We start from the raw sequence: 12,422 nt of genomic DNA on the forward strand, positions 1-12,422 counted from the left end.
TGCAGGCATTTTCATGTCTTCTCCTCTTTGTTTTTCACTGCCTGACTGTTTTTACGCTGCTTTAAAAAAACATATCCGAAACCAAGGAATGGAAAAGGTGGGTGAGTTTGACCACTTGCCGGAATGGACATGGGGCTGTGAGTCAGGCCGTGCGTGCGGTGTAGTAATCCGGGCTGATGATGTCATCATGCAAGATGACTTTATGTTTATTCGTTCTTTGGACGTCCGTAAATCAGATGATCAATCCTCTACTCAAGCAGCAAAAGCTTCACTGGCCCAATGCCCAGAATCTTGGCCCTGTGATGTCACCGCGTCTTCAGAAGTTAAGTGCACTGCTTGGCTCATGGAGGTCTAAGAATGTGGCACAGACGAATTAATTTAGAAATTATTTGCAGCCATAAACACTATAAACACGGGAGCAACACTACTAGAAGAAGCTGCAGGATACATTGTGACTAAAACCTGTCTTCAAACATTAAAAGAACTTTGAATAATAGACCTAAATTCTGGATACTTGCTCCCTGGTCTGAGCTGTTAATTCTTTATTAATTTCTTCATTAATTTCTCCAAATGTTGTTGGTGATGGGGGGGAAAAAGAGAATTTGGGAGTGACTCTGGAGGGTGGTCTTGATGAGTTATATTGGAGGATGATGCAACCTCTGACGATGAGGTATGATGAAAGGCAAAGATGGACTGATGTGCAGGACTTGCTTGTATGTTTATATAAGTTCCACACACTGTGCATCAAAACAGTTCTGATAAAGTTTATTTTTGTTGAGTGACTGAGGCCTGTACAATCGTGGCAAAAATTTTATTCTCAACTATTTTGGTCAAAATTGTAATCTCAATTATGTTCCGCGTTTTCATCGCTTAACTTTGTACAAGAAAAATGAGAAAATTCCTCAAGAATTTGGGATTTCCTAAGGACTTAAATTGTTATTCTATTACAGAGTGCAGCTCAAAGCAATTGTTCCCTCAATGTCGCACTAGCAATGCCATGTATCTAAATGTAGCTCTGATGGGGGTTGTTTTTTTATTTACTTTCTCGCAGCCACCGTTCAAACGGAAGTCAACTGGCATGTTTGCATCCACCTCTGGCAGGGGGTGGGTCATATCAATGATTGACAGGACATTTTCAGCCACTGAGCTGGTGCTGCTGGCCCATGATCGGTTAACATTTATAAAGCAAGAACAGTCTTGACACTCTTTTATTAAAGCTCGATTTGCCTCTCATTTCTCCTGAGTCAAAGTCACATTGTGCGCTTATCAATAAAAGGCTATTTAAAGCTTTGTTTTTGTAGGACGATACATTTTTCTGGGTCACCCTTAAAATAAACATTGGTGTGACCAGCTGCGATTTATTGCTGCAAGTCATCCTTGCTGACAAAACTGATGGGAGGTGGAGTCGATGAGGCTGCATTTTACCTCCGGAATGACAAAGATGGATGGCAGATCTAAGCATGCAGTGGTTTTCAGAATTATCCTTTAGTTTTTAATTTCATTAAGTTGTGAATGTTGCATTATGATTGAAAATTATGCAAGCATATGAGACTCTTCTTTGCCCGAGTGCCACGATGCATGAGGACTGAAGGATTCTAAACAACATGATGTACTTCTAAGTCACGGCATACTAAAATAGAATCATCGACTGAGGGAGTTGTGCAAGTTGCTGTGAAGGATTAAGATGTGAGGGCAAGTACAAGACAGAACAGGTTGATTGACGGTGCGTATCCTTTTCGGGAGGTATTAGTGGCGTCTTCTACTGAGGGATGAAATGAAACTTCCCTATTTTTTTTTTTAAGGATTTGTGTTACTGAGAATGTTGTCTTAAAACGGTTTAAAGTGTCCAGTAATGTTGGGGATTAACTAAAAGAATTGAGAAGTAAATCTTTCTAACAAATGTGTTCCCCTACTGCTTCAGAAATAAGTGTCTCTTTTGCCATAAATAAGGTCCTCTTCTGCCATTATTGCGTGTCAGTTGTTCCGTCATCCGTTCTGTAAAATGGAACTCTCTGGAATAAGAATGTTTTATGTTTCAGTAGTTTGTTCATAATGGAACAAAAAACGACATAAAGATGCGCAACTGCATCAGAGCCATTGTGCAAGAGTTCTGGAATGATCTGTCCGATGATACTTGGTGTGATAACAGAGGAGCTGTAATCCATTATTCATATTGGGATGTTGTAAGCGATCTAATCTACGGCTTTAATCTAAAGGATTTAGCTGGAGGAAAAAAACATTTCACAATAGATGAAAGAATGTTGTTTATATTTGAAACTTAAACCTTTAACTGGAGGTGCTTGCTGTTGGTTTCATTCAGGACAATATGACAAGAGCAGCAGGTGCAAGGGTGATCATTTTATTTCAGGCTTTACTCTCATTTAGGAGCTGATGAATAATTGAAACGCAGCAGCTGAGTCCAGAGGCGAACAAGGCTCATCTCTCTCTCTCACTTCGACCAGCTCAACCCAAGTCTCCTCCACCATGATGCTCAATTTACAATTCCACTCGTCTAGTCTCACCATGGTAACGTGTCATCCTCTCCGTGCTGGTAATCTGCCTGTCTGTTGCTCCCGTTGGTGATGCAGCACGGCCGATGATATGGAGGGAAAGCAGAGGAGAGATGGGGAAGAGGAACCCGCAGGGTTGAGCAAGGGCGAGTACTGTCTCTGACCTATTTAGATCATAGAGGCGGGATTTTGTTAATTCTGCCGCAGGTCCTCTGTAGAATCGTTCTCACCTTCTCAGTCTTGATGACAGTCAGTGGCAAGTCCTTGCCCCGTGTGGTCGTATCTAATGGACTCTGAAAAAGCGACATTAGTTGCCGGAAATATGAGGCTTTAGTTGAAACAAAGCCTTTTTTTTAAGCTTAAAAAGTTTTTGCTTTCCATCGGATGCTACCCATAAAGTTTAAAGGGTGGCTAGAGGGCTAAGTCTCCAAGCACCTAGTAATGTGATTTATATGCGATAAGAGCTGAGTTTAACATTGAATCACTTTATTAATGGCCTCAGTGGACATTTTTTCAAGTGTAATGACTAGTTTTGTGCGGTAAACGTGGCGATGTCTCCACTGTAGATAATCACGTCTGTGCTGCTCTAATGCGTTTGTGCTTTATTGAGCCAGGCGCTGTGTTTACAAATGATCACCCTCACTAGCTGTGGCTGCTGCTAATTACTATTGATGATTAAAAGTCTGTCGGAAAAGGCCAACGCCGCTGACCCATCGATCACCAGATCGCTCGTATCTGACACGACGTTCGCATGGCACTCATTGCTGCTTGTTTAGCTAATCGGCTCAAGGTTTCATCTAAATAAGGGAATGTTGTTGAAGCTGGAATTTAGAAGCTGGATGTCAACATCTTTTGGGTGCTATTGTCTGTGCAACTGAGAGAGAGGAAAGTGAAATATTACAAACTGAGGCATGCACTTGAGTCTTGTGTCGCCACCCTTAAATCCTTGCCCGTCTCAATGTTGTGTTTTGTTTGATTTTCGTAAAGTCGTGCGGCACAACATGAAACAAGGATGTAGTTTTGGCAGCATCCACACTGCTTGTTTAAAAAAAGATGTGCAACCCTGCAGTGGTTCTCATAATATCTCACGGAACAATATGAATTCAAAGCTTTTCGCTTCAAGCACTTCTCAGAGTGAAAGTGTTGAGCATCAGGGAACGTCAGAACAGATTAAAAAGCTCTTCAGCAAAGCCGCTTCTTTTCCCACTCGCGGTCTCCCTCCTTACTTCTGCCCCTCTTTGTATCTCCAACAGCCTTATCTCCTTTAGCAACTTAGTTAGGATATCTCCTTTCATCTGTCCTCTTCTTCATGAGTCGCCTCTGCCCCCTCTTCGTTCCTCTGTCTACAGGCACTCGATGGCGGCTCTGTCTCACAGAGCTCATAGTTAATTAGGCTTGGCCTTGTCACAGACTGAAGCTGTAGCTGCACTCAGTGGGGAGGCGAGGACAGAGATGGAGATCTGGAACGCTTGCCATCAATCTATGGCCTGCTGCTTACAAAGGCAGCTACCGTTTTCTTGCTCTTTTAATCCAACGACAGAGTACCGTTGTTCACGTGTCACTGCGCATATTACACGTTCTCCACACTCTGTGCCTCGCGCTAGACCAAATGAAAGGATTCCAGGATGAGGCTTTTGCAGTTTTGCTTGCGTGACTTCCTGTTTGAACAGAGGCTGCTGCATAATGAAAATTACCCGATTGACGTCAACAATAAAGACGTTTATTTGTCTTGCTGCAGCTGTTTGGCTTCACGGTGAATCACACTCTTGGACTCCGTCTTGGATAGATAAACATTATAGTTCTGCACAGACTGTTTACACTCTTCGGTGCGTTACAACCTTTAACGCTCAATAGATCGGATCATGTGTGAGTGAAACTGATGATGGTTTAAGGAGATGAACGGCTCACCTCTAGAGAGGATGAGTCACACTGGCAAAGTCTTGTCATGGCGACAGCAGGCCTATGAGTTGGGATGGCGCTCTCGCAACATTACCCAACTGTAAACATCTCAAGAATGGTGTACTTTCTAGACATCTAGCCTTCCTCTTTACAGTCTGATAGTAATGTTACATCTATTAAACCTACACCTAGGTAGTAAAATGGCTGACTACATACTGCAGAGACTTTAGCCTTTCTTCTTCCTCCATGGTCACAGGTTAACTGGACCTAGCCACCCTATTGGTGTCAGTCTGCTCATCTTAATCCTGCGTGGGTATCAAATCTTGGTCAACTGTATTGGCAACAGTGAACCATGCACAGCATGATGTCATCAACAAGCGGCTGCCATGACATTTGTTTTTTTTTTCATCAAAATCTTTTTTTAAAATGTCATTTAATAATGAAAGCCTCAGTCAAATCCCAGCGCAAAATGCTGAGTCATCGGATTGCTGCTGCCCAGGAGTAATTTTCAAGCTGGATGGCCACAAAATGGTGCAACTAAGCTTTGTGGTGTGTGATACTCGGTTCATCATTGTGTCCTACAGATGACTTGAGCTCCAGTGTTTGTCTGTAAAAAGTAAAGAAGTGGGGATGACCTCTGTACTGTGTATCGTCCTGCGCTGTCTTCTTTGTGTCACAGCTTGTCCCCACTTCACTCTTCAATTGATTGCAGTTGTTTTTTAGACAGATGAGGGACGGAGGGTACATTTCCACAACTGTTTAATGAAGGTCTGCTCAATTGGAGGCAGTTGATTCGACAATCTATGCAGCACCACCGGTGGAAAGTTCTCTCTGGCCTGCCAACCTAGCATAAGAGCGTGGTGCCAGAAGGGAAATCAATTTCCATCCCTCACTTCTGCCCTGGTGGCTTGTGTTTACCTCATAGCATAGTTTGGTCTTCTTCTCCTTCCCGAAAGAGTTTTGAACACGACTGCGAGAAAACTTCATGAAGAGATCAGCTATTCAGCTGAAGCCTCCTGAAACATCTGGGGACATGGCAGTCACATGCGCGTTGATGAAACTCTCGTGATGGATGACAATTGCTTCCAGAATCATCTGCAATGTGAAAGAGAGGGTGATGACTCATTAGACATGCGCCAATCTGGTCTGCGATGACAGATGTGGACACCTGGGATCAGGATCTTGGCAGTTCAACGTGATGGTTGCGATGTTTAATTAATCAGCTCGGTGTCCTCGCTTTGCTGAGAGGGAAATCGGTGTTTATTGTCAAGCAGACTGTCGGGGTAAAGCCAGGCTGGCTTTACTGCTGTTTACTCATAACCTAATTTTCCTATTAAAATTGTTGTTTTGGAAGTACAGAGAATATTGTTGTAGGATTATAGGTTGTGTGTTTTTTCTGCTACCTTCTTGGATGACACTTCTGCACCAACCTGGAGTGCTAAATCTGCGCATGGCGGACTGTGCCTCGATGCTGTCGGAGGTCTTCTGCAAGGAGCAGTGATTTATTACCTTCTATGACAGTTGCTAATGAGTGCAGATAGAAATCAGTGTGAATAATGTTCAAGGTGTCTCCCAATCTATTTTTATACATCACAATCTACCAAGACAGATTTGACCGATCCCATTTTTCCACTAGCTATATTTGCCATAACGTTACAACCACTGTTTTTCTGCTTCTTGCGTTGCCAAATTATGATTCCGATGAATATCATCTTCACAGATTTATATTTCCAGTCGGTACTTTTTGGTACTCTAATCTTCAAATGTTCTTTAAATTCGTCTGCTTTTTGAAATGTATGTTCTTTGTTAATCTGCATCTGGTTTGAAGATATTTTTAAGAGCTACCAGGATCCTTCAGGCATTTGTTTTGCGACACATTATCCCTCTATATGCTTCATATAAGCGTAAAGGAAATGAAAAGTGGATTCTGTTTCAACCTCGCTGCTACAGACACATACAGGAAATGTACATCAAGGCCTGGCAGCAAAGGAGAAGAGGTTTATTGTTGAGGGCGGCACAAAGATAACATAGTCGCTAAGAAAAGAGTGTTATGTTGGGAATAAATCCTTCTCTGGATGTCTCACTCTGCTCTGCATATCAGCTATCAAGCTGCAGGAGAATATGCCTTCCACATTTCACAACAGTTTAATCAAGCGTGTGTTTATCAGTCGCTGCAGCTGGTGAGAAATGCATCGGTGATGGTGGGGGATTCTGAAGACCTTTGATTTTCTTGTTACTTCCAAGCATATATTTATGTACTCTCATACCTCCCATGGTTAAAATACAAGGCGGACTGAGATTGTCTGAAGTTGTCCCCGCCACTTACCCTTTGTAGCTTGGGTTGGCCGAAATCTGGGACAATTTGATGAAAATAATTGAGAACGCTTTACTGTTTATTTTTCTCTCCCTAAGGTTTCGCAGCAAGCAGCAAGCTAAAATGTAAAAGTTAATTTGAGATATACAAATAGGATGTACTGTATATCGTTAACGTTGTAGTCAATAAAATTAAATGTCATTTGTTTACTATTTATTTAGACCAAGTATGGCCAGTTAAATTTCCTTAGGAGCCGCTGTGGCTTTTGTGAGGTGTCAGAAGCCAGAGGAAAAAAAGCTAAAATTGAACTCAAATTGCTGCCAAAATGTTATAAAACATGGAGAAACTAGGTGACGATATTGTGTTCTGAAATGTGCTGATTTTATATACATTTTATTTCTGAATTTCTTAAGCTCTTTTTCAGTGGTGAGTGTCTTGTTAGCAGGACTCTGAAATAAAACATGTAAATGTGAGGTACTTTAGAACAATGTATTTATTCAGTATTATTTAGTAGAAATGTTATTAAAGAGCAAAACTGTTTAAATATTGATGGCAGTGATGGAAGGAAAATAACATGAAAAATGAGGAAAAAAGAAAATCGGACCAGAAAACTAACTTGCGCATTATGTTTAGAATCCATGTAGTAATTCATTTATTTTGGAGTTTTGCTCAGACCTCATGAGAGCCACATGAATAAAGGCTGTATGTGTACCTGGAACCACACTTCACCCATGTCTGTTTTCGACTTTCGCTGACCTCAAATCTCTACTGACTTGTGCATCTTCTCACCATGAGGCTACTCTGGGTGTAGAGTGAACATCCTTCCTTTCTGTAAGGAGCAGTAGAAAATAAACAAATCATATGTTTCTGTAACAGCCGTCCATGTTGCCACTCTCTTACGCTTGTAATCTGGTGTGCTTTTGCTCAACCAAGCCTTGTCTTTTGGCTTTTGTCTTGGCAGGTTCCACCTACAGTGTTCTGTCCACCATGCCATCAGACTCAGAAAGCAGCAGCTCATTAAGTAGTGTCGGTAGGTTTGCTTCAAGGTCTTGCCTGCATTGATGTGGTCATAAGCTCCATGTGTCCATGTTCTCTTGGCTTCATTTCCTGTTACTTAGATGGAAAACAGCCGCACAATTGCTTCATCAAATGTTTGTCATGCTCCCTCCTGCTGCGTTTGACAAAGGTCCAAATGATTCAGCTGCGTTATATAAATCCCCAAAAAGGGCCAAATGTTGAGTCATTGATGAGCGTAATACTCCAATTTCCAGCCCTTTTTACATCTTCTGCCTGGCCAGGAGTCGATCTGAAATGTTTTTGTTTTGCTGGCCATAAATTATGCAAAATTTAGAAAAATAAAACGTTTTCACCAGGAATAAAAAAATGCATTTTCTGCACAATTTCTGACCGTATAAAATGATAAAAGTTTAATTCTTTCGACACCAATGTTCACAAACGTGGAAGGTGGCAGCCGGCACATTTAATTATCGGAGCTATTTCTGCTAAATAAAGATATGCAAATCTCAGTAAGATTTAAATTCTTGCAGTGTGGGCTTAAAGACCCGCAGTCCAAAAAAGAAGAATTAAATCTGCATCTTAAGTTGTTCCTTTCTTCCCCTCTTTTTTTTCGGTGTGTCACTTGAATAAAGTGATTTCTTGGATGCATTGCTCACATTTATTTTCATTCCAAATACATGCAAGAACGAGAATATGTTAAGGCGTCCTGTATATTTGAGCTTCTCTAAATATAATAGCTGTTTAATTTAAGATGATGCAAATCGGTTTATGCAACTGCATATTTTGGATTTTGTACAAATCTATATATTTGAAAATATGTCTTTATAAATAGATGGAAGGTAAATTAAATGCATTTGCAAGTAATGAGTAAATACAATGCAACACAGGAATGGTTTTTTACTCTCCTGTTCTGATTGTTTCAGGTTCACCTGTCAACGGTGAAGCTTCCTCTCCTCCACCAGCCATCAACGACAACAGACCATCCGGCGACAACCTGGACACCATCTTGATCCAGCTCCGCCAAGTGACCAGGGAGAGGGACGAGCTCCGCAAGCGCCTGGCGTTGGCATCGCCCGGGACCACCTTTGACGACTGCAGGTATGAATCCTAACCTGCCTGCCAAGTTGTTCTGCTTTCGTCCTCATCTCCTCACAGGTTTTTGGCAGATGAACATGCTGGAGCTGTTAGTAGCATGCTCTTTTTTTGCTTTGGAGATAATGAAAAAGCTAATTCTATTTGGGGTGCTTGGTTGAAATATCACTTCAGTCACTTCGACCAGTTGGAATTGGAACACTTTGTCTTTGTCTTGGTGCCTGCTTCACTCTCAAGGCTGTTAAAGTAAAATGTTCTACTTTTCCCCACAAGGCCAAATTCCAAAGCCAGCCACGACTATGAGCGTTTAAAGAGTCAGTGTGTGAAGGCCATGACAGATCTCCAGTCACTCCAGAACCAACACACCAAGACACTGAAGAGATGCGAGGAGGCTGTGAAGGAGGCGGACTTCTACCAGTGAGTACTTGCATGTTCTGCTGCATTTAAAGACATTTTAAGACTATTGAATGTTTTAAGATTTTGATATCATTCATCACAAAAAAAATCCAGTAAAATGAAAACCATGAATGACTACAGAAAAATGTATTGTATTGTAAATGCATTTATTTAATTTTCTATTGCTGTTCTCTAATGCCACTAAAAATATCGTTTTTACATCTCTGGCATTAAACATTTTTATGTTGTTGATGATTATTTACCATATGAAAAATAGTCTAGATTTTGTTTCGGAGCCATGAAGGAATTTAATTGAATGACAACTCTAGAAGGCAGGAAAATTTTATCTGCTTGTACGGAACATTCCTATACAAAAAAAAATTGTTTTCGGTTGAATGTTCAATAATGGTGATTAATCTGTAAAGTAAGTATTTTAAGAAAGTGTCCTGGAAAAGTTTTGTGGGTAATTCAGATGGCTGTATTTTTTTCGTCGCAAAATTGACATGTTTTTTTTTTTTTTCTTCATTTTTGTTTCTCAAATATAAATATGAATCAGATTTCATTATTGAAACGTCTCATAACCAAGGTACTTCTGCTATAAAATCTCTTCATCAATAAAATACTCTCCCAATGCAATGTGTTATGTTGCTTATTGTCATGATGGTGATGATGATTCTTATTGATTTTATTTTATTGAATACAAATGTATCAGATTATGCACATGGTTAACACCCGCCTTCTGTTCCGTTCATTATTCCAGCATGCTTCACAGTCGGGTTTTAGGGGAGCAAACGCAGTTGAAGGAAGAGATGGAGACGCTCCGGAGGGAAAACTCTCAACTAGTCCGGGAACATAATCACCTGAAACAGAGCTGTGAGGAGCTGCAGCGGCTGCACGGTCAAGACCAGTCAGAGTTGGCTGACCTCCGTGCACAACAGCAGCAGGTATCGTCATTTCAAGAGATGTGTTAACAACGAAATTGGCTGCTGTGTTTTGTGCATATTCCAAAGTCAAAGTAAAAAAAACAAAAACAAAAAAAGACTAAGCACAAACAGTTCGATATATTTTTCTGCTGCTGGTCTGTAGTGGGCTCCAGTGTTGTGAAGCACTTATGGGAATACTGGAGAGCGCAGGAGCGCCGGCAGTCCGGCAGATGGAAATGCCCACGGTGCATTTTCTAAAAGGGCAAACACAGAAGGAGAGGGCTCGGGCTTGGGCAAAGGGCACACTGAACTTCACCATGTCGCCACATGATGAGTATATATGCAGTGTAGACAAGGTCACAACAGCCTCAGGTCAAAGGAGCTGTCGCAGGAATCTGTGGAACTACATCAGCAGGGCCTTCAGTGCTGGCATTCAGCCTGCGAACACAGCTCGAGAATGCAGACAAAATCACTAACAGAAGAGGTCACAATACATTTTTACACAATAAATGTTGGGGGCGCTCTTTTCATTCCCGATGTTCTAAAGAGTGTGTTATTTGTTCCTGTCCCAAATTTTGGTTATATAAGAAACTGAAGCTTTCCCTGGAAGGTTGTTGGTTGTCCACCTCTATGTTGCTGCTGAGGTGCCCTTGATAAAGGTGCTATGCGATACTGTGATAAAGTATGGTTTAGCTTTGTCTTCATTTTCACTTCCACAGCTGGCTTCAGTGCATTAACTTATGTGACATTTTCCACTCAGTGCACTCTGCTATTCAAAGGTCTCTGTTCCTGACGTGATGGTTCAACTATTTCCTCCCCTTCAGTATTATTTTGTCTGATAACGGAAAATGCATGTTTTACCGTCTAGGTAATGCGGGAGAAGGGATCGTCTGAGGTGTTGAACAAACTGTACGACACGGCCATGGACAAACTGGAAGGCGTGAAGAAGGACTATGATGCGCTCAGCAAGCGCTACAGCGAGAAAGTGGCCAATCACAACACCGACCTGAGTCGTCTGGAGCAGGCGGAGGAGGAGAACCGGCGGCTGCAGAAGCAGATGGACGCGCTCCTGAAGCAGCGCGACTCGGCCATGCACTACCAGCAGCAGTACTCCACGTCCATGAGGAGGTGAACAGATCACACAGTCATGTAGATGGAGTGTAAATATTATTTGAATACACAACTTTATTTGTGCTAAAATATGGTTGTTTTTAAAATAGCTTTGGATTAATAAATATATCAAAACTATATGGAGAAAAACAAACCGTCATGACCATTTTTGAGCTACATACAGTAAAGAGTATAACCAAAGTACCAAAATCTCTTCTTTAAATCTTTTCCATTAATCCTCGCCAGGGTGGCAAACTCGCTGCCACTTTTGACTTCTGGCTAAATTTAAGCAGTAGACAGTGTTGTGCTCCATCCTTCAAATACTCTTTTTTTAACTAATGAATAGCCAAGAGAAACTGGAGAATAATTTCATAATGTTAGCACAGGCCTGTTCTTAATATAAATTGTAGTGAGTCATTGTGTCTTATCATCTTACTTTTATTGTTGAAACATTAAATATGATAAAAATAGCATAAATACTGTCTGAATGACTATGATTCATTTTACAAAACTCTATATTTTTTTTTACAACAGAAGTGTCTGTCAAACCAGTAGAAGCCAAAGGTTGGCATGACCCCTGAAGTGCAGCAGCCCAAAATAACTGACTTGATGTCGTCGCATCTACATTTAATCTCCTCTGAATTCAGGATTTTTAAATTAAGGTCTAACTTGACATTCATGCTGACGCTGTATCCGAAAATAGTTGTCTGTCCAGACTGTGCTTTAACTTCCTGACACTCACAGAACATATGTAAACATTCTTCTATTTATACTTCAGGCCAAATGTAACACGACATCACATGACATTTTGCTTAAAATTTATTCGTTGTGACTTAGAATGGAGAGCCTTGCTTAAGGGCTCAGCCTTGTTGCTGAGATTCTAAACCACATTGTTACCACCTATATGCCACTGAACGAGGCCTGTTGATGTACAGCAGATTGCAATATTCCATATGTTATGTTTCTATTTGTTGTCCATGAAATATGATAAACAAGGACAATATTTTATCTGATGCTGACAGACTGAATCTGGGTTCACTGTGAAACTGTAGTACTTATCAAAACTGCAGACGTCTTCCAGATCCAGTTTGTGTTTTCGCCATAAATATCCAGCTTCACACCATCCTCTACTTCACATACATTAGCAGTTAGTGCTCCATT

At 41.1% G+C, this 12,422-nt stretch overlaps 1 protein-coding gene across 4 annotated transcripts in view; it reads left to right on the forward strand.

Moving 5' to 3' along the window:
• The window catches only part of dlg5a (discs, large homolog 5a (Drosophila)), a 34,639-nt gene that overhangs the window by 7,452 nt on the left and 14,765 nt on the right, over nt 1–12,422 (forward strand). For 3 of the 4 annotated variants that reach the window (XM_053874871.1, XM_053874875.1, XM_053874872.1), the window contains exons 2-6: nt 7,685–7,753; nt 8,664–8,838; nt 9,106–9,249; nt 9,989–10,172; nt 11,020–11,279. In XM_053874871.1, coding sequence (XP_053730846.1) covers nt 7,685–7,753; nt 8,664–8,838; nt 9,106–9,249; nt 9,989–10,172; nt 11,020–11,279 — 832 coding nt within the window. The remainder of the gene's footprint in view (nt 1–7,684; nt 7,754–8,663; nt 8,839–9,105; nt 9,250–9,988; nt 10,173–11,019; nt 11,280–12,422) is intronic. The other variant, XM_053874873.1, reaches the window with a different exon arrangement.

The sequence above is a fragment of the Synchiropus splendidus genome, chromosome 9 (genome assembly GCF_027744825.2).
Source record: "Synchiropus splendidus isolate RoL2022-P1 chromosome 9, RoL_Sspl_1.0, whole genome shotgun sequence".
Classification (NCBI taxonomy): Eukaryota; Metazoa; Chordata; class Actinopteri; order Syngnathiformes; family Callionymidae; genus Synchiropus; species Synchiropus splendidus.